The 23,108-nt window shown below is 32.9% G+C and overlaps 1 protein-coding gene across 12 annotated transcripts in view; it reads left to right on the top strand.

Annotated features, from left to right (window-relative positions):
* The window catches only part of TDRD3 (tudor domain containing 3), a 169,407-nt gene that overhangs the window by 124,202 nt on the left and 22,097 nt on the right, over positions 1-23,108 (top strand). For 8 of the 12 annotated variants that reach the window (XM_077855463.1, XM_077855459.1, XM_077855460.1 and 5 more), the window contains 2 exons: positions 2,671-2,796; positions 13,492-13,577. In XM_077855463.1, coding sequence (XP_077711589.1) covers positions 2,671-2,796; positions 13,492-13,577 — 212 coding nt within the window. Of the gene's footprint in view, positions 1-2,670; positions 2,797-13,244; positions 13,472-13,491; positions 13,578-23,108 lie in introns of those variants that run through there. The other 4 variants (XM_077855455.1, XM_077855454.1, XM_077855456.1 and 1 more) reach the window with 2 other exon arrangements.

Genomic DNA, 23,108 nt, shown 5'->3' with positions numbered 1-23,108 from the left:
ATATGCTATTATCCTAATTTCTTCAAACACTTGATGAAATTATTAATAAAGTTTTACTTATAGGTGTAATTATCTCAAAAAGATCAATAATACCAAATTCATCTGTTGCCTTTTCTGAATATATTTAATATAATGTCATATAGTTTGTGAAAGAGAGTACCTAACAATTCCCAAAATGTTTTGAGCTTTTAGAGTATTCTTAGAATAATTGGATGATCTTCTAAGGTGACTCTTCTGACTTTAATTGAATGTGTACTTTCATTTTAGAGTGAGGGACTGGGGGCTCTCTAAACATTGCACCATTAAACAAATAAACAATATTTACCCCCTGAAAGAGATAGGACTAGTTATCTTCTGAAAACACCTAATGTAAGATAGCTTTTAAAGGTTTGTCAAGAATAGTCAACTTTCCTATTTTTTAACCAGAGACCAACCAAGATAAAGATTTAGGAAAAACATGAGTTATAACTGTCGTTAAGACACTGTAATCTTAATTGCATTATAGTGCTGTTATGAAGATAATCAACTCATTAGAATAATCTAACATTTAAAAAATTCTTCACACTATCTTGCCTTTTCTCAACCTTTATTTCCATAGAAAGATTTGAGAATTTGGGAAAATTCTCCTTCTTTCTCTAGACTGCTATATTTAGTTCAGTTCTTTCTGCCCTCTCAACTGGAATACTATAACAGCCTCCAAAATGGTTTTCTTGCCTTAAACCTTATTCCTCTTAAATTTGTCATTGGGACTATTATTACTGATCCTGATCTTATACCATGTCATTCTTCCTAGTTAAAATCTTTCACTGTGGAACAAATACAGCCTGTAGCATGCATATAGAGCCTCTATCTTCTGTCACTTACCTTCTTGTCCTGTCTAATTTCCTATTGGTTGACCCTTCTCACATCATGCCATAATTATCTAAACTGTAGTTTTCTGCTCTCATCTCCATATTTTATGTCTCATTAACTTTCTGTGGAACACCCTCCTCAGTTTTTTTTTACTTAGCTAAACCTTCTTCATCCTTGAAGACTGTATCCATTGTCATCTGTTCCAGCAAATTCTTCCCAAACTCCTGAGTCTTATTAAGTACCATATCACTGCACCATTAGTACAGTATACTCCACATTATATAAAAGTCATTTTTTTTTTACACAGGCTGTTTTTTATTAGACTCTAAGCTTCTTAAAGGATGTCAACTTATTTATTTTCCGAGGCTATATTATGACTTTCATTTATTGAACTTATCAGAACTGATATAATTATCTGAGGAGCTTATAATTGAAGCATAGGTCCAGAAATTCTCACAGTAATTCACAGATCACTGAAGTGTAAGGCTAAGAAATAAAGGAGGAGGAGATAGATGTGAATGTATATCAAGAAGTCTAATACAAGAACCCCCCCACCCCCCCCCAAAAAAGGAAAGAAAAATTCCAGCATGGTGTCTCTGAATTTACCAGCATCCAGACCTAGGAAGAAAACACTATGGATTAACTTAATAACCTTTGTGATGTTACATATACTAGTTGATCAGTAAAAACAGATTTTTTTCTCCTACTATACTCAGGATAACATATTTTACAAGGTTATAGATAATAAGAATTCTTGTTACATTTAGCTTTTTCTGATTCTGGTGAGCTTATGAAGAGATACTCTTAGAGTAGATATTGTTGTAGTAAGAGCCTCCAGCTACCCTCATTTGAAGGAAGTATTCCTTAAGAATAAATAGTTTTCATTTTCATTTCATCTTCACTAAGCAACATTCAGACCTGTAATTTGGGTCCTGAATGGGTTGACATATAGTAGAGAAGTACTCCAAATAGTTAGTTGACCTATTCCTAGTTACCTTAACAGAAAAAAAATTTAAGATTGTTATTGTTATGTAAATCAATTCCTTGTGTGTTTGTTAACGTGAATTAGTTCCCAGAGCCAAATTACACTAGGTAAACTGACAAAATAAAAGTGTCTGGTCTTGCCATGTCTCAAATCCTACAAGTCTTGAATATAACTAATGTGTTTATTCCTACTTCATGCCAGCTGCCCGTGGTGGCAGTCCCCTTCTTTGAGACTTATTTTTGTCATATATTTCTATTTGTTACATAGATTGCTCCATAGTTACATTTTCTGATTAGTAGGTAAGAATTGTGTAACTAATGTTCTCAAAGGGCTTCAGTGGCTAACTATAAGACATAACACTAGTTCTTTTTACACCCATTAATATGTGAATATTCTTCTCTACTGAGCTTCTTAGTTCTGTCCTGAAATCTTACTACTGCTCAGTGTATGTCAGAACTCATATGGAGGTGAGAATTTCTCCCGTTTTTTTAGCCAATTTATGATTATCTAAAGGTAAGTTTTCTTTCTTAAAAATATTATTCCCTTAAAAATTTCCTTTGAAATATTGCATACTTGAAGTTACTAAGAGAGTAGATCTTAAGAGTTTTCAGCATAGAAAAAAAGTTTTGTAACTATGTGTGGTGATGAACATTAACTAAACTTACTGCAGTAATCATCTCACAATATATACATATCTCACTAAAAATTAATCTAAAAACTGAGCTTCCAAAAAAATGCACATTGTAACACTCTTGAGTATTTGTTTCTATCAAATACTGCCCTTTGTAGACAATATCGATTGCCATGTTGAAAACTCCTTTTTGTCTCCTCAGTTTTACCGAGCAGAAGTTGAAGCTCTCCATTCTTCAGGTATGACAGCAGTTGTTAAATTCATTGACTATGGAAACTATGAAGAGGTGCTACTAAGCAACATCAGGCCCATTCAGACAGAGGCATGGGTACGTGATCCAAATTCTGTACGGAGGCATAAGTTATTTTGAAGAAAATACATAGCTCTAAATGATTAGTCATAGCAACACAAGATTTGCCAGTGTGAAAAAATATTTTGAATTTGCTTAAAACTGGCCACTTTTAAAGTAATATTCTAATTAATTACATTGAACTACAATAAAAATGAATGCATTGGAATTAACTTTTCTTGTGTAATGCTTTGTTATATTTTGCTTTGGAAATAGGTGCCCTTATTTACGTTTGCAAGTTTTTATGCATATTTTGTTCTTTCCCAATTTGTTACTTTAAATTTGACTAAATTATGTCCAGCAGTTGTCAAATTCAAATCTGTTGGATATGTGTATATTCTTTACATATCAGATTAAGAAAAGAACTTTGAATTACATATGAAGTCATGCTGCATATATATATGTATGTATTAACTATAATATCTCTGTTTAACGATTATTTGATTTTGTTGCCAAATGTATGTCAAAGCTCTGTGATAATTTTGTTGATGTAATTTAGAACTATTGGTCTCATGGGAGTCCATTTTATAAAGGACTTAGGTAACTTTAGATACTCAGTTATATTTAGGGAAAAACAGGAGGGCAAGGTATATTAAAATTAGTTTCATATAGTTTTTTTATTTCCTTTCCTCAATTTATGATACCTGTTAATATACTTATCATTAGAAGTCTAATAGGTTTCTATTTCTCTAAAATAGCAAAATACACTCTAAAATTATGATAGCCTTATCATTGAAGTATACAGTGTTTTCTCATTTGCTAGCTTTAGTTTAGTTTTGGTCTTCTTACATATTTTTCTCTTACCACCTCAGTGTCATCTACCCCTCCATCACTCCTTTCCAAGAGAAATAAAATAACAACAAAAAGCCTAGTACCAGTAATTATGCGTTGGGCCATGGAACTTTACTCTTTACCATTTTATTCTAGAAACACTATCATTTTCTAGATAATTTATCATTTCATATTTTATAGTATATTACTAATGGTTCATATGTTTAATTAAGAGCTCTTTTCCCTCACTCTCATTGGCCACTTTTTCTCCAAAAGACTGAAATACCATCAATATTTAGTTTATGTCTTCTTTTCTTGAAGAAATTTGATGTAACATATCTTTCCCCTTCTGACTTTCATGTGACTATATTTACATTCTCTTTTTTCCATTAATACATCTTAATCTTATTTTGATGGTAAAAGTAATTATTTTTAAGTCTGTATTTCTAGAAGATGAAGCCTAGTTTGCTGTTCATAATGTGCTCCCAAATGTGTTTAAACTATTACAGTCGAAGAGTCAAAATGGAATTTTTACCTTTATGTTTTTAAAATTTTTTAAGAGGATTTGATGAGATTGATTTTATTCTTTTCTCCCTAGAGAAAAATTTAGTTTCCTTATTTCACTTCTTTTCTACTTCCTTTTTCTGTTTCAGGGTGGCCATAACTGATGAGCACATTTGTCATTCCTCACTTGTAGCTCTTTCATTCAAAGGTGTTTGGTACTGAGTGATCATTTTCTTTCTACAGTCAGTGACTTTTCCTTTCTTCCCCTTAATAGTCCTAATTGCTTTATCATTGATTTTAAGTCTATGTAAACTTAGCTGGACAATAGTTTTATCAGTTGTCACAGCCCATGTAGTGATTCTGAACCACAGCAATATTTTCATATTCTTTCTACCCATTTGTGAATATTCATCTATGCTTTATTCTATTTTTTTACTGATTTACTTTTTTGCAGTCAACGTAAAAAATTTTTATAAGATAATTGAAATATTTTACAGAAAGAAGCAGAATAGAATCATTAAATCTTTTGGTGATTCTGATATTTTTTTCTCCTGTGCTTGTTGATATTTTATGATTTTGCATTAATATAACAAATATTTTTGGATCATGAACATTGTTATTGGGGATGAGAGCATTCTTTCTTCTTTTTCTGCATGAATAATTGACTTAGTTTGTGGAAGCATCTCCTTGATATGCAAAAGCCACCAGCTTAACATACCTTCATTCATCTCCATTTTAAAAAAATGCATATGTGCATATATACATAAAAAAGCCCCTGAAGAAAAAGAATGTATGCAGTTGTCAATACGTTTAATGTAGAGTTAGTGTTGAATTGTCTTGGCCTCTGAGAATATCCATGTTGAGGGTCTATGAGCACTTTCTCTTTTTGTAACTGGAATTGTGACAAATTTTAAATTAATCAAAAGCAAAATATTCACCAGATGAATAAGACGATAACTCTAATTGATAAGTCCCATTAGAAAAATTAAAGGGCTGCAAAGGTACAGTGAAGTTTTTAGAAGCCTTAGCACAGTTGTTCACTCACACCATGGATTGTGTCACTTTTAATTTTTAACTCTTGCACTATTTTTAATTGTGAAATTATATTGTATCTTTTATTAAGGTGTTTGTTATTGGTGTAAGGTTTTGGAAGAACTTCGTTTTCTTAAATGTAGCAATGATCACTCATTGAAGATTTTTCTAATAGTTTGCAGGAAAAACCACCCAAAAGCCTGCATATAAATCAAAAGCTTTTGTAGAAATCAGTTGCCTGTATGGTATCTTAAAGGCATAAGGAGAAATCATTGAATAAAAAGCATGAAATATTAAAAGACACAGTGACTAAGTTAATAGTCTCTTGTATGGAAAATTAAAATAAAACCAACTTAATACTTTAAATCTAAAGGTTAATATTTTTCTTGTGAAGTTTAGGAATTATTTGCTCTGTAGACTAAATATTTATTTTGTCCTAGCTAGACTTCAGCTGGTTCTTTTAGCTGTCATTAAATATTCTCTCTTAATTTTAGTGACTTTATTATGGTGAACTCTCCAACTATCACACATAGTATGGGGTTCATAACTTACTCTTAACTGGATAAACGCTCTCACTGTTTCCCGCAATGTTCTTTAAACATTGTACGATTTTCCTTATTTTTCCAAAGTAAATGAAGCATTAGGGAGTCTCATATTATTTGTAAAATTATATAGGAAGAAAAGTGTAACATTATCTTATATTTCTGATGACTGTATGAGAAAACATTGGGGGGCAGAGAAAACTGCTTTTTGTGTTTCCTGCAGGCCCTTTCCAAATTGGTTCCTTTTAACTCTAAAACTAATACCGGGAAACCAGTAAAAAGATGCCACAGGCAATTTGGAGTTACTGTAAAATACCCTGGCACTGCTGCTTAGACAAACCTTTTGTGTTTTTAAAGTGTAGTTGCTTTTGAATTGCTTTCCTAAGCCTGGAGAGACACTTGTCAAGTCTTGATTTTCCAAGTATTTTTATGACCTGGATTCTATGGAGGCTTTTATATCCAAGAAATGTTTTAGAACTTGGTGGTTTCTAAACCTTTTTTTATAAATTCATAGTACTTCTTAATATCAGGAAAAGAGCTTGTTCAGCTGTTGTTCCAATGAAATTAATTGTAATTATGTAGATAATGTTTAGTTCTAAGGCCTTAACATACACACCATCTTGGGCATTGATTCTGGACAGATGGATTGTTATTACCTTTTAAATAATCATCCTGTTTTAAATATTTTTCTGTATTCATCTACTCAGCAAATATTCATTGTACATCTATTAGGTGCCAGGCACTATTCTAGGTGAAGGGTATATGTTAATGCATAAAACACACAAAAATCCCTGCATACTGCATAAATTTAGAAGAAAGTTACAGGTCCAGTTATGTGAAACAAACTAAAATATCTCATGAGGGTCTTTATTCTTTCTTCTTGAAGCTTTAAGATAAAATACAAGTGGAAAAAGTCTTTTTTACTGAAGTTGTAATTTAAATAATGTTTAGGTCTTTATTTTATTCCACCTTAGTTTGAAGATGAAATTAATGTGGAAGGAAAAGCTATGACCTAATGAATTTTATCTATTTTTAAAGTTCTTATCTATTTATCTATTTTAAAAGTAAAATTTATTTTTTGGTTCTTTTTTAAATAATTATGATATATATTTTTTCAGGTTTTGTATACTTTACAAAAAGAACTATCTCAAGTTTTACTTTCGAAGTAACTTTGCACAAATATTTTATAATGACATCCTGGGATACACATTTGAAAGTTATCTTTTTAAATTCAAATGATGTTCACAAAAAACTATAAATTATTCTACCACTAATAAAAATATTAAAAAGAAACATATAACCAAAAAACTCTAACCTATTTAATGAGGAAGGAGATTGAGAGTTAGGATACATAAATTAATGAGTTAAAATAGATCCTAAACGTATTAGAACAAGGTCATGTTAGTAATTTTAATGATGTAGTGATAAAGTTAGGCTATAACTAGTTTGTATTTGATATCAAAAGATCATAATAGATATTAAAAAGAGGACAATTGTTCTAGAAATCATTAACTTCAAAGGAAAATTAGAATTATGTAACAGTGAAGTTCTGCCAATTAGTATCTAATAAAAAGTACAAGCCCATATTTGATCATAGTCCAGAGATTTTTCATTCTTGCTGATAAATTCTTAAATAAATTAATGGGTATAATTTACCATACTTAAATTTCTGCACTAAAAGTACAAGTTGATCAAGGTCACTGAAAGACTGAAATATATTTTCTTCCACCATACATATTTCCAGAAACTTTCCTTCAAACATTGTCATATGGGCAGTGCTCATGTTGTTCTGTTTTGTTGCAGTATTAACAGAATTAAGCAGATAAAACTGTACAGCTGGCTTGGCTCCATTTAAGAACATAATTTTCAAATCACAGGTGGTGGAATTTGGGGATTCCATGCAACATCTTCAAGCTTCACTTTAATGAAGCTTGGTTGTATTTGATATTCTTTATTTCTTCATCAATTACCCAGCCTTTCACAAGTCCCATCAAAGGTTGTAGAATATACAGAAGGATTTTACTGGAGATATGAAAGCTGCTCACATAGAGGGAGAGATTATTCATTCATAAATGCATGCCATATGCATGGATATGTCAATTTAATACTGTTGGTATCTACCCTTTGAAGCCCATATTTCGTTTGTGATAGCCAAACCTGACAGATTATTATGAAAATACTGACATCTAGTTTTGACCCTGCTATATTATTCAAAAGAGACATTTTATTTCACTACGTAAATTAATAGTAAAAGAATAATATGCTAGATAATAATTTTAAGAACCTGTACAAAAAGTATTGTTTGAATTTTGCTGTTTGATAATATATTGTAATCTACTCAAAGGAACTATATATAAAAACATCTTTAAAAGGTTTCTGGGTAATCTGAGTTGTTCTTTATTGAGCAGTGAATGTACAGATTATATTATTATTTCATGTTACTTTTTCTGAAGATGAAATAACTTCTGAAGCAAAGCAACATGTCAGGGTATTACCTAAGATGCTTTCTGTTTTTTTACAGTTAGAATAGACATACTACTCAGATTTGCTTCTAACTTTAATTACAATTCATAAAAGAATTCAAGCCTTAAATTATTTGAATATCAACATTAAGAATCAAGTTGAAAAATCTGCAGCATTTTCTTTTTGTATAAATGAATACTAATAGATATTATGTTAATCATTTATCTTCTAAGTCTCACCTTTATTAATAGCAACCTAAAGTGTGGAGCCCTGAATTATGATGTTGGTTAATTGGGAATTAAATTATGATGCTTTAGGTTTATGCTGAATATTACATGATTTACTTTTTCCTTCAAAGTAGTCTTAAGGAGGCATCATGAGTGAGGCCTGCAAATGAAGGGTGCTGGGATTGTCAGGTGAACTTATTTTTCCCTTTGACTTTTTTGATTCAGTAGGCTCAAGCCTTGTTTTCTTTTAAAAGTAAATTTTTGTTTTTTCATTTATTTTACTTACCAGGACTTTTAAAACTGCAATTCAGACTGCACTGAATTTTACCATTCTTTTACAATACAAGACTTGCTAATATACTCACTGCATAGGGAAGTAAAGTAATAAAATAAATGAATCTGAGGAATATTTTTGTTTTGTTTTATTTCTCTGTTCCCAAAGATCTTACTCTTGTATTGGACATGTGCCTTGACTAGACACTCATATTCAGTATATTTTAAAGACTGTTATAAATCTGAAGACGCATCCTTGAATTAAAAAGATACACATAGTTCTATTTTAGTTTCTAGTAAATTTCTGACCCTCTTCCATCTGCATCTAAAAAAGCAGAAAAATAATGTTGCTCATTGCACCATAGACTTTATTTGCTTTCAGATGGAGCCCCCACAGCACATTTTTCCTCCTTCGAAGTCAGTGCTTGTGATCCTTGATGGTGATGGGCTATGAGGGGATTTAGGATATATATTTGATGGCATACTATATATAGTCAGTTGTGAGTTGTCCATTCTCTTTTTTAATTTTACATGGTTATCTTGTTAGTCATCTCTCTCTGTTATCACTCTATTTCCAAAACAGCTTTGTATCCATCTGGCTTTTTTTTTCTTTTTGGTACCTTCAGAAGATATTATCTCTTGATGTACATGGACTACCCTTCCTACTGATCTTAATTTTCTGAACTTTATTAGACCTGGACTGCTTACTCTAGAATCATGAGCAATAGGTTTCACTATCACATCTCTAGGAAAGAGTGGAGTTGATATGTCTCCTTGTGAGAAATACTCTGTGTTATAGAGCTTCCAAATCCATTAAACTTGGGAACTACTAGCAAGAGTTTTACACGTTGGCTTGAAATAACTCCCCTAGCACCTGTCATTGACTGAAAGCTCCATTCAGAAGGGAAAGGAAATACTACAACAGTGAGTACATTTTGTTTGCCTTAAAAAAGAAAATCCATGTAGTTTATTAAGAGTAAACATAACTGAAGAGGCTCTAATTAAGCATCTTAGACCACCATAAGAATACAAAAATCATTAATTTTTTTGTGCATACTTTTTAATGCCTGGTCCATCTAGCTCAGAGTTTTCTGAAGTGTGTTCTGAGAACATTAGTTATGTTCTCAGATTAAGTAAATTTGGAAAATGCTGGCTTAAAAAAAAACAAGTGCACTTTTTTATTATGGGACTTCTCAAGACTAAGTATTTTATTTTATTTTATTATGTTTTTCTCTATCTTTTTGGGTTCTTCTGTAATTTCCTTCGATAGTGATTTATAGTTATCCTGCAACCTTGCTGAAATCACTTATTAGATCTATAGCTTATGTTCATTTGCTTTGAGTGCTTTTATTTTTGATTATTTTTATTTAGAAATTGCTATTGAACATTCACATCAGTGATACGTATTTTAATCTGTAAGAGAGAGAAGTAGTGTATATTGCTTCACAAACGTATTCGCTCATGGAATTCTTTTTTTTTTTTTTTTGCCTATTATAGAAAGCCTATAGGATATATTCTGGAAAAGATCTTAGCTGTCTTGTCACCTTCTTTCTAGTTTTCAAATTTTCCAGCTTTAAGATAGGATGAAGATTTATCTTTAATTAATGGTTTTAGCTGTTCTAAACTTCTTATTTATAATATTCTATTTTTATGCTACAAATAGAGACTAAATATATAAAAGACAGTTTGTCCTCAAACACATTCTAAGATTCTTAACCTTTCTTTGAATAGAGAACAGAATATGTTCCTGAAATTTTATGTCCCTTCTAAGTACTTATGCCATTAGTAACAGTATTTTATTACATAAAAATAAAATTAAGATCTTATCTTACATAGAATTATACATAACTCACTGGTTTTTAAATTTTATTTTAACTTAACTCTAATTCTGAAAACTTCTATGCATTAACTTTTAGAAATTGTCATTTGTGAAGACTACCACCATAGCTTTTATAATATTACTGTCTTTGTAATTCTCACCTAATAACCCACATGATCTTTACATGTTCCAACAGTAAGGTATTTTCACCATTTATTTGGATTTTTATTTGTTATTTTGCAATAAACTAGTCTAAGGCAAAATGTGAAATCCCTTTTTTTGTTAAGATGACATTTCAAAAGAAAGTTTCAAAGCAAGTTAATTCCATTGGATAAGTGAACATTTTTAAGTGATGGAGAATCTGAAAGACCAAAAATTCAGTTTTGTTTCAACATTTATAATGCTCTTTTACTAATACGTTGTTGTGTTCTAAAGCTCTTGAATAATATTGTTTTAATTAGTTAAAAGCTTGTTAAAGCCTCCTGGAAAATAAGTAAGCTCTTATACTTAACTGCTCTTGATCCCCTGTTCTTGTTTTCCTGGTAACAGCAGTTAAGTGAGATGAATTGATAATCTTGGATATAATTCCAGAGCTCACTTGAGTGATCTGGAGGGGGAAAAATTCTTATTTTAAGAAACCTGCCCTTTCCAGGCACTTATAATTATAAACAAGGGCAGAATTTATGGCTGGATAATAGTTAGTGAGAGTGCATAGGAACTCTATAAATAAGATGTATATATATATATATACTGTAAGTACTAGCTCTTTTAGAGCTTGAGGGGATTAGAATTTTAAGTGAGCACATGAACTGGCTTGATAACTAGAACAGGGGAAGGAGGTCAGAAATTATGTGTTGAATGATTTATGTAGTTCTGGTAGTCACCTTTATTACTGAAGAGTCCTTTGTCAGAAATCAAGCCCACGCATAACAGTTTTAAATAGGATAGTTTTTCAATAAATATTCTTCAAATGCTTTTTGTAGCAAAGCTACTTTAGAAAATAGATTGTCCTATATACCCAAGGGATTAAAAGAATATAAGAGAAGCCGAAGATATATTTCTTTCCTTCCAGAAGCCACTTAATAAATATTAATAAGGCCTCCATCAGACTGAGATGGTTCAAGTCTGGGAACCGTTGTTGGTGTGGTTCTTGATTACAATTTTGTTATGCATGGTAAACAAAGGCCAGCAATGAAGGAAGGAAGTGGGGAAGTCTGATGTTGACTTTTCAAAACCAGTGGTAACTTTTTAATGACCTTTTATTGGCATTTTTAGCTTGCCTGAAATATGCTCATTTTTCCCCAGGGCATGTGATTAAGAAATTAGGGTAAGCCCTCTTGGTCCTGCTCAACCAAGAACTTACTATACAAAGTAAGATATTAGAAGTCAGTTTAATTCTGTTTCTATATGATTCAAATTTTAAAATTCGTGGGCTCGTGTTCCTTTTTTTAATGTCGGCAACCATTTTTGGTACGATTGAATGAATGATTTAGGAGAATATAATAATAATTTTATCTTGAAAAGACTTATGTAAATAAGGCTGAAAATAACATGGAGAAAAGTACACTAATTTTTTGTTTATCTCATAAAGTGATCAGATAATGTAAGTCTTATTATCATTGGGAATTTCTGAATTTGACCATGAGTGGATAAAACAATGTTAGACAATTAGATTTTTACAATATGAAATTGAAGTCTTAAAGCAAAGGGAAAAGGGAGCCATATCAAAAGCTTGAGAGTATTAGTACTTACTTGAAGTTTTTTGTTTATTCTAGGTAAATATTTTTTTCTCTTCTTTTGTTCCCCTTCTCTCCTTTTCCTCTCCCTCCTTATCCAGATTCCTCCTCCTTGTTCTCTTCCTCTTTTGTTTTTATCTGAATATTTGCCTTTTATTCATCTTAAAGGTTTCACATAACTTTTAACTATTAGGTTGGATTTGTTCCACCTCAGACAGGATTAATCCTCAAATGAAGTCTGGTTAAATAGAGCATCTTTTCAAGTTCAGAAAGCCTCTAAAAGATTTGTGCACAAATAAATTGGTTTTCCTGATTGATCTTTCATATCCCTGATTATAATTGATGCTTACTTAACACCTAGCCCTACTGATAGTAGTTCTCATAAACACAAAGACTGTTAGAGACTGAGATGTACTGGAGCTGAGTACAGAAAGATCTAGAAATGGTGAAAAGTTGATTATATGCCCAGTTGATTTAAATTGTATCCTTGCATTTTTAGGAAATAAGCGAAGAAGAGAAAAATTTCTCACTAAATGTGTTTAAAAGTTATTAGAAACATAAGTAATTGAGATGAGAAATTAAAATATATAATTCCCTAAGAAACTCTTCAAGAAACTGGAGACTGGAAACTCTAAATTTTGTCATAGAAAATTAATTATAAAAGGCTACATTAAAAACATTTTAGATATAATTTAGAAATGAACATAAGATTTACATCTCAAGAAGATACATTTTCCTAATAATTTGTTGAAAATGCTTAAAATTGGCTATAAAAAGACTGAATATTCTGTCCATTCTAATTATTATAATGGCTTTAGTGAAAATAATCACTGAGGGAAAATCATTAAGTTAGAAAAAAACACCCATACAGTAGGTTAAATGTAGAATTGATATCTTGGTTCTTAAGTATTTTTTAAAATAGTTTTTATAACGGTATAGTTTAAAAGGTTTGACTGAAACTGCTACACAAAAAATTTCAAACAAACTGCTTTAAATAATTTCAATTATAGAAATAAGTTTTACTTTCTGAAGTGAGATTTACTACACTTTGAAATTCCAGGAAATTTCACATCAGTGGGCAAAGTACTGCCAAAGTTGCTTCTGACATCGTTTACTACTTATTGCCATTTTTAAGTCCAAGGCTGAGACACACTTTCAGATTCTGTGTGCTGCATCCCAAGGGAATTGATGGAAAAGGGTCACTGCAACAGTTAAATGTCTGCTCTGCTTGGCCTTTAAAAGAAGGGGAGAGGGCAAGGCTGGTCTTGGGCAAATTACTTCCACCTCCCTTTTTGCCCCTGCTTCAGCTCCAGGGGAGCTGGAAATGCACAGGAGGAATCAGAAGACCTGGGTCGAGTCCCGGCTCTACCACTTACTACCTATGTGACTTTGGGTAAGTTACTTACTATCTCTGGGTCTCAGTTTCAGTACAGGGTTGCTGTGAGGATTAAGTAATATGATCAATGGAAATGTGCTTTGTAAACTCGCAAGGTGTATAGAAACATACATTTTTATTAAAAGCTTGGCCTTCTTCCCTATTCTTGTATAGTATAGTGTCCTCAGCTATATTGTTTTTAAAGCAACTCAAAATGACTTAATTCCTTTTGCTTGTCCTTATGTCATCCCCATATTAGAATTTCTTATTCCTATCTTCTGCATGCTTCAGAGTTAAGTGTTCTAAGAATATAAAACCAGTCTAGTTAAATTAATTTCACAGTGAAGTGTGGATTACTGCTACCCCCTCTTACCCTTCACATGCCAACCTTTCTCCTTTAATCTTCTCAGAATTATGTGTTTAGAAATGTCAAGAAATCTAATGCATGGACGTTCAGACAGAGTTGAGAAGAAAGGTTTTTGGCGGAGGGAGGTCCTTTAAATCCTGTATCCAGATCATTCCTGCATGAGTTAATAAGGTTGACTGGGAAAATGGGAATATGATTGTGCCTCTAGTCCTTTTTTTTCCTCCGTGGGAAAGAAGATGGAAATAGTTCAGAATTTAAAAGTTCTTCAGGTGTCTCTCTGAAAACCAAGATCCTTAGCTTGAGAAATAATCATAGAGAGACGAAACAAGGGATATAATAGGCATTTCTTTGGCCAGTCTTTGAGTTATATCTGACGAGGCCATCTTTGCTTCCCACCAAAGTAAGTTCTAGCCCACCTTCAGCCAAACTACATTTATAATGCCTGTAATCTTTATTGGGTGCTTGGTTTATGGAGGCTATGTGGAGCTAAGGAAGAAAGAGAACTTGCGTTCTGGATCACATCTGGTTCCAGATCAAAGGCTCTTTGAGGGCATAAAAAAGACCTTATATATCTACTTGGTCTAGCCCTCCTCATAATCTAAGAATGCTTGATCTGGCTATGTGTAAATAATAGTAATAATAGCCGTGAACTGCTTGCCATTAATGCCTAATTATCATGGAGCACAATAACAGTTAATCATGCCATGATTAGATTAACTTACAGATTTTATTTATTTTATTTTATTTTATTATTTTATTTTTACAGCCTTGAACCGTTGACTTATGCTCAATATGGTTTCTTGCTGAAGTAGCAGTGTCATCTTTCATTACTAAAAATGAGAGAGAAATATTGAACTCTAGTAGTATTCAAATACAAATTGAAACAATTAAGTGCAGTGTTAAATGTAGAAGTTAATGGGAAAAAACTTAGATAATGCTCATGCTGGCAAAGGTGCAGGGATGTGAGTACTCATACTTTGATGATGGCAGTGTAAATTGATGTGGCCCTTCTGATTTTACTAACCTTAAAAGTGTTCATATACCCTTTAAATCAATAATCCAACAGTTAATCTCTTCTAGGGAAAGAACAAAGGAAATAAGCTAATTTCTGAGAGATGATTGGAGCATTGTGATAATAGTAAAAACTAGAAGTTACCTAAATGCCTAACAATAAGAGAATGTTAAAATAAGTGATCTCCCAACTCCTAGATGAAGTATTTAACAGCTGTGTTGAAAAATCATTATGAAGGCTGTAATATCATGGGAAATACTTATGATGACTGAATGAAAGTAATGTATAGATTTGAATGAGAATATACTGAGTGGTTTAGCGTAGTAGAATTATGTACACTCTTAAGTATGTGTATACATACTTTTTTTCGATTTTATAAACTCTAATTTTGTATCACATTTTTAACTTGAAAAAGTAAAAGCAAGCAAAATAAAATAGTAAGAAGAAAGTTGTTCATAACTCAGGAATTTTAGTCTTTAAAAAAACCTCAAAATTTGCAAAAAGATATCAAAATATGGGAGGAGAAAGATGAGATAAAACATCACCTTTCAATTTTAATTTTGCCTTTTCCTTCAATGAAGGTAACAGCAACATGATTATGGTTTTTCATGATAAAATACCATGAGCCTTAAACTTGTTCCTGTCTATCATTAGTAAATGAAATACCCCCACAACTAAACAATAGAGTTACCTATACAAAGTCTTATCACCTGCTCTCACTCTATCCATACAACCTATTTCCCATTTCCTTGCAATATTCTCCCTTAGTTATACTGTTCCCAAAATGCTTACACATCTTCAGAATCTAGTCTTTTCCAAGTGCTTTCATATGCAGAGCAAAATAAATTTTTCCTATGAAATGTTTCTTTAATCTGTACTTACCATTCATGGTTTCAAAAATATGTTACTATATAGTTATATTTTGTTTGGCTCTTCATCCCTTTTTAGTATTTGATATATTTTTAAAATATTAAATATAAAGTGAAATTTTATATTTGAGGTTTTCCTATTATCATTTCAAGTATGTATCAGTCTATTCCAAAAATCCTTTTTTGAGCACTTACTATGTAGCTTTATCTCTCCACCCAGAACAGTGCTGGACACATTTCCTTATAATGATTATGTGCTAGAAAATGGAAATGCATAGATGAGCAATCTCTGCTCTCAAGGAGTCACAGACTAGCAGAGGAGCCCAGAAAGTAAACCAACATCTCTTTATCATGAACAGAGCACAGAATACCTAACTGAGTCAGGAACTGGCTCATGGAAGAATCAGTATCTTCTCTGACCATCCTATTCTAAAGCAGCAGTGAGCCATCACACAAACTCTCTATCCCCTTTGCCCTGCTTTATTTTCTGCATATCTTGCTCCTGCCTCCAACTCCTAAGTGAAATCAGTGTGAGAACAGAACTCTGTCTCAGCTAATACTTGGGTGTTCAGAACAGCACTGAAAAATAAGGCACCCTCAATTAAATATTTGTTAAATCTGGATGACTGAAGTTTAATGTGAGTCTTGAAAGTCTGGAAGCGCAGTTAGTTAGGACTTAGGTTTGGGGGAAAAGGGAGGAAAGAGAGAAGTCAGGGAAATTCTAGAGGGCATGGTAGAACGAGGTATATTTGGCAACAGTATAGATGGGTGTAGTAAATGTCAATAGATGAGGCTGCATAGGCAGGTGGGGTCAAAGTGTGGAGAGGAAGGTGGGTTATGCTAAGAAGTTTGAATTTCATCCCTTACAATAGGGATGAAAAGACTGAAACACTGTGTGCACTAGAATGTCACGATGTGATCTTTGCTTTAAGAGATAATTGCCCTAGTGGCTCAGTCGGTTAAGCATCTGCCTTCAGCTCAGGTCATGATCTCCGGGTCCTGGGATCAAGCCCCTTGTCAGACTTCAAATAAATAAAATCTTTTAGAAAGAGAGAGATTATTGCCCTAGTATAGAAAATGGGTTTCAGAAAGCAGAGAGCATGTAGACCAGGTATAAGAGTTAAGGCAAGTGGTAAGGATGTTGGAGTCATCAGAGTTTAGGCAAAGGTAAAGAGTATATAGATGAGCCTGCCTAGAGCAAGTGTGCAAAAAGAGAAAGCCAAGGAATGGGATCAGACTTTGGGGGAATTTCACAGTTAAGGGGTGGGAAGGGGCACTGAGAAGCTGTAGCCAGAGAGGACAGCAGGTATGGGTGCTGAATCCATATCTAATGCTGGAAACATCAAGAAAGATAAGAACTGAAAAGTACCTGTTGGGTTTGGCAATCAATAGGTGATTGGCAACTATAGAATGAATGCATTTCCAGTGGAATGCTGGAAATGTGTATCGCAACTTATGGTTTCTTGGGAAATAAGAAAATGAAGTGTAGGCTACTTTTAAGATCTTGGTTGTGAAGATGAAAAGTATAGAGGATGAAAATAAAGAGTAAAAGAACTCAGGGTAAAAACTCAAGCCTATTTACGTCAAAGGCATAGTGAAGCAAAGAGAGGAGAGGTTGTGAAAATAGGAGTAAAGATTTTTAAAAACCCAGGCCATGATAAGAAAGTGGGGCACAGTCACATGTGACTTTGAGTATGTGAGGAACACTAGCAAGAGGAGGAGAAAGAAGTAAACATAGGTGTGGTGAGGTTAAATTGTTGGGTTTCAGGGAAGGAAGCTAAATAATTCTAATGAACCCTTTTTTTCTGTGAAGTAAAAGCAGGTCATCAGTTGAAAGTAAATGAGGTCAAGAATAGGAGAGGAATTTTGAAGAGAAAAGTAAGGATTTAGGAAATGCCCAGGAACATGGCAGATGGAATTGACCAAGAATGTATTTTTCACAGCAAAAGTTTTCAACCCTTAGTAGAAATCATGTGGAAAACATACTGTGAGAATTCATTCTCAGTTTCAAGTCTTTTAGTAGCTACAAAAAAGTTTAAATGAATGTACAAATGGGAAGAATTTTCCGTGTTTATTAAACAGAAACTAATAGTTAACCCCTAGCCAGTCTTCAGTAGAGGGCCTCACTAGCAACCTGATATTTGAAAGTCTACATAATGACTATATTATTGCCCTACAGCTTCAGCAAAATTCAGTCCCGGAAAATGTTCTGTGAGGGTGGGCACTTATGCCTAAACCATTAACATTAATATAATCCTAGGAATATTACCAAAGTTTGGGAGCTTCTTGACAACTTCATACCAGGTACTGAGTGATATAGTAGATAGATAGAAATGTCAATTAGGTACTTGAACATTCTAAGACCCATTGTGTGTGTGTGTGTGTGTGTGTGTGTGTGTGTGTACATGCACGGAAGCACATGAAAGATACCAATGTTTAGAAAGCTGTGATAGTTACTAAATTGTTTGATTAGAGAACAAAATAAGGTAGGAAATTAAAGAAAAAAAGAAAACTTAAATCTCATGAGACCTCATCTATCTGTTGACCTATCCATCTATTACTGACTCATTCATGGAGAGAGATTTTCCTAACACGGACACTATTAAATGAGGAATTTTTTTTTCAATGCTCTTCTAAATTTTTTCTTGACACTTATAAAGAGTTGTTCCCTACTAGCTATAAAACAAAATCCAAATAAGAAACTAGGTAATCCTGTTAAGAACATATGCTCTTCATGATCATAGAGTTAATTTATCAATTATCATGGAATGCTCTTATTCTGGCATTGAAGAAGATAAGTCTTAATGGACATACCACACTACAGTATTGATAAAGTTTCTAAAAGAGTCTAAACAACATTTGGTCTCTCACTGAGACCAGAGACAGCTTAGAAAAATAGTCTGTCTGAAAGTTTATGCTTCTGAATGTGATAACACTGAAACAAACAGAGAAGCATAATACTATGAGGTTTATCAAATTATGAAATTAGGGAATATCTCTTGTTTAAAATGTATTATATAGTTATCAATTCTTAGGTAAAGTTAGAACATTTACAATTAAGTATACAACAGAATTATTTTTGTTAATCTAAGCTTCTGAGGATAAATATCTTGGAACATGTAATAGTTTGTATTGGTACATTTTACTGCTTTGTTATACTTTCCTTCTCAGTAGTCATGTTCTCTGGGGAGTTAATACTCCTTATCTGTAGATAGCAAGATGGGGAACGTTAACTCAAATGAATTTTACAAAGACAATTACTATATTTGGGAAGCTGGTAAGATTTGCCCCAGTAAAGAAGATTGCTTCTGGATTTCTTTCTTCATTGGAAGAAAAATGAACATGTTGCTAATTGTGACTGGATTTCTTAGCCTCTTTTTATATTATATCGGTTATTAACACCAATAACTGTAAGAATCACTTTGGAAATGTAAAGTGCCTCCTAAAGGCTCATTTAGCATTGTGTGTTAGGTTTTCAGCCTCTCAAAATCACTAGGATAATATAGTCAAACTGCTCGACTCAAAGCAGTGGAAGAAAAACTGTTTATGTTTTATGTGGCATTATAAAGAATAGAACTTTACACTTGTGAAGTAGTAATAATAGTGCACTTTATTGAACACTTAATTTTGCAGCCAACATTAGTCTAAGCTCTTTACTTCCATTAATTCATTTAAAGTATAGTAGCTGTTTATGGAGAGTGTAGCCATCTCAGGGCTGTTTGTTCCTCAATTGAGTCCTTCAGAGTAGATAACATTATGGATAATTTGTGTTTTACAGTAAGAATGGTAGCACCCAAATGTTATTATATCTACTTTATTAATTTCCTGATGTGTTTAAAATGCAAGTGAGGTGGAAAGCACTTGATTTTGATCTATTTATATAAATCTCGAAGAGGTTTCACATGATCAATCTAATTCTCTCCGTCAGCCTCTGCATACACTGGGATGTGCCGAGAGACCAACATAACCTGGGCAAGATATATAACCTTTGTTAACCTCACTTTTGTTTTCTCTTCTGAAAAATAGTAATAAAAAATATGCAATTTGATAGGGTCATTGAAAAGATCATAGTAGCTGCTCAGTAAACATTTTGTTCAGTCACTAAATAATTGAAATGCTTGGCAGATAGGTTCTTAATTACTGTTGGCACCACTTCTTCAGTTTTCCTTCAAAGCTTTGGAAAGAGCAGCTTCCGTTATTGTCCATCTCTTCAAAGTAATGTTTGTTGGCCCCGGACTGCAACATCAGCAGTTGCTGATTGGAACTTTCAAATCAAGAGTTGGGTATCCATCCCAAATTATCTCTCTTACAGGGAAACCCAAACTGCTTCTTTGCACCATCCTTTTCTTTAAATTAATTCCTTTTTCTTTTATATTTCCTTTTAAAACTTTCTTTTCTATTATAATGTTGCTAGTATAATGAACTTCTCTATTAGGATTCTTAAAATGCAGGCGTAAAATAAAAATCCATAAATCTTTTTAAAGTAAGTGAGTTTTTCCCACAAAATGAAAGAGCTGTGTTCCTTCAAGCTAATAGTATTGCCTGCAAAGTTATAAAAATTTCCATCACTTTCTTTATGCAAAACCATTTTTCTTCACACTTTTGAAGTACTGTTTGTAGCAGCCTTCATAAATTGGTGACTTCCGTTCTAGCTCTGACACAAAGCTGTTCAGCCCACCCTGCTGTCAGCGTACCTGCTGCTTGACATTGACAGGACTCTTGTCGAAACCAGGGATTGCATAAATTAGTGTTTAACCCTGGACGGGCTTTTCTCCTCATTTTGATTCAACTTTTAAAAGACTGTCATGTTCTTATTCATAGATAATGAAAGTGGAATTTGACTACCATCATACACTTTAGAACTTTCAGGGTTTATAAACTGTTAAGAATATCCTAAACTTTCCTAGTCTTACTTTTCAACAAGCCTTAATTATCCTCAGTTTTACAAATTCCTGTACAATAATGACATCATCACTGATTGTGTACTGTCCTTTTCTTCTAGTCCAGAGGATCTACTTGCCTTAGTTTTGTTTTTGTTTTTGTTAAGATTTTATTTATTTATTCATGAAAGACACAGAGAGGAGAGAGAGGCAGAGGCACAGGCAGAGGGAGAAGCAGGCTCCATTCAGGGAGCCTGACGTGGGACTCGATCCCAGGTCTCCAGGATCACGCCCTGGGTTGAAGGTGGCACTAAACCGCTAAGCCACCGGGGCTGCCCTGTTTTCGTTTTTTAATAAGCAGCTTACATTGTGGTGGGGAGGGATGAGGTGGAGGAGAGAAGAAAAGAGTTTTAAGTTGCATAAGAGAAGTATACTTTAAGTAATCTTATGGCTGAATTTAGAATTTTTAAAAAGTTGATTGTTTCACCTTAATACTTTTCAGAAAAGTACATATTAAATGTTTGAAAAACCTAAGAAAATCTTTTGACTGTAATACTTCCTAGCTTGTCATTGTTCCACTGTGGCTCTATGGAACAGAGAGGAATAGCGTCATTCTTGTACAAGGAAAACAAAACACATATTTAATAGAAACAAACATTTATTATGTTCTCCCTTTGTGTAAGATAATAAGCAAATTACTCTCAAAAGTATATTATCAGTTTCCCTAGCCTGCCTTGAACATCTAAGACAGGGTTCCTCAATTTCAGTAAATCTAGATAGTATTATGGGAAATTATAATATGTTTAATAGACTCAATTAAATTGGGTGACATATATGGTCTAATTTTCCTTTACCTGAGTTGACAGAGATAAGTTCTCTCCCTTATTATTCTTGGAGAAAATCTTTGTGATGCCTTTCTCTTTCTTCAACCATCAAAAATGATTGAGAAGGTCTCCTAAACTCGGAAAGAGAATGATTTTTTTTTTTAAAGAAAAAGCTAACTCCTCATATACTGAACATTTTGAAATCTCAACATGAGGAAAAGAAATCCATAAATTTAAGCATACTGAGAGTAATTTATATTTCGATAACACTAAGATGATATTTATTTCTCTACTAAGTATTGAGGTAAAGGGGAAGAAATGGTTGAGAATGTGAAGATTAGAATCCTTCTCTTTAGAACTTGATTATAATTGGAACACTTACACACAGGTACCGTGTATAATGACCTGCATTAATTGGTGTAATATCTACAAGAACCCTATGAAATAATTTTTGTGTTCCCATTTTATACACAAGGAAGATGACAAATACTAGCTTCAGAGTCATGAAGTAACTTGTCTACAGTCATTGAGCTAGTAAGTCACAGAGCTGATATTTAAGTTTTGAACTCACTGACACCACAGTACGTGATTTTACATTTTACCTGTAAATGAAGATTAATGATACCAAACTACTTGAGGATTTTCATGGGAGTTTAATGAAATTGTGTATATAAAAATATTCAGCATTGCAGTAAGCTTGTGCTCAGTATGTGGTATACTTTTTTGATTAAGGTATCTTTCAAACATTTAGCTCATTCAATTTTAATTCTCATGAATTTAGAGAATTTTAAATAGATGAAGACGTATGTGGGTAGAAGTATCAGCTTATATTCCTGAGGAGGCTAGGCAGTATTTCACATAGGGCAGGGAAAAAATCAACCTATTCCTTTCACCTACTATTCTGTTGCTAAGAGTTTAATCTCATACCAAGACCCCCTTTTCATCTTCTAAATTCCCTCAAATCTAGTTTCAATATTAAACTAATATTTTATTTTATTTTTTTAAATAATAAATTTATTTTTTATTTGTGTTCAATTTGCCAACATACAGAATAATACCCAGTGCTCATCCCGTCAAGTGCCCCCCTCAGTGCCCGTCACCTATTCACCCCCACCCCCCGCCCTCCTCCCCTTCCACCACCCCTATTAAACTAATATTTTAGCCATCTATTTAGGTCTTACCCTTTTAGATGATAGTCCTCTAGTTTTCAGTATGCAAAAAATAAATAAAATAACTTGTCAGAAAAACTGACTTAATATTATAGTTACTCAGAGTATACCAGTGATAAATCTGTGCCAAAATGATATCTTTCATTAGTGTATGGATTTCAACTGTACTTAAATTTGAGATTTTGATTGGGGAAATAATTATTTCAAATACAGAATGACATAGACCTAGGAGTAGGTTGTAAGGATTTTGCTTGATGACAAGCGCAATATGAACAAGCAGTGATTGAGCAGCTGCTAAAAACATTAAAACAAGGTTAGATTACATTAATAGATTTTTTTTTTAAGATTTTATTTATTTATTCCTGAGAGACACAGAGAGTAGCAGAGACTAGACAGAGGGAGAAGCAGGTTCCTCACAGGGAGCCCGA

Source organism: Canis aureus, chromosome 17 (genome assembly GCF_053574225.1).
Source record: "Canis aureus isolate CA01 chromosome 17, VMU_Caureus_v.1.0, whole genome shotgun sequence".
Taxonomy (NCBI): Eukaryota; Metazoa; Chordata; class Mammalia; order Carnivora; family Canidae; genus Canis; species Canis aureus.
Note: the sequence above shows the minus strand (reverse complement) of the source record. Positions and strands in the feature narration are given on the sequence as shown.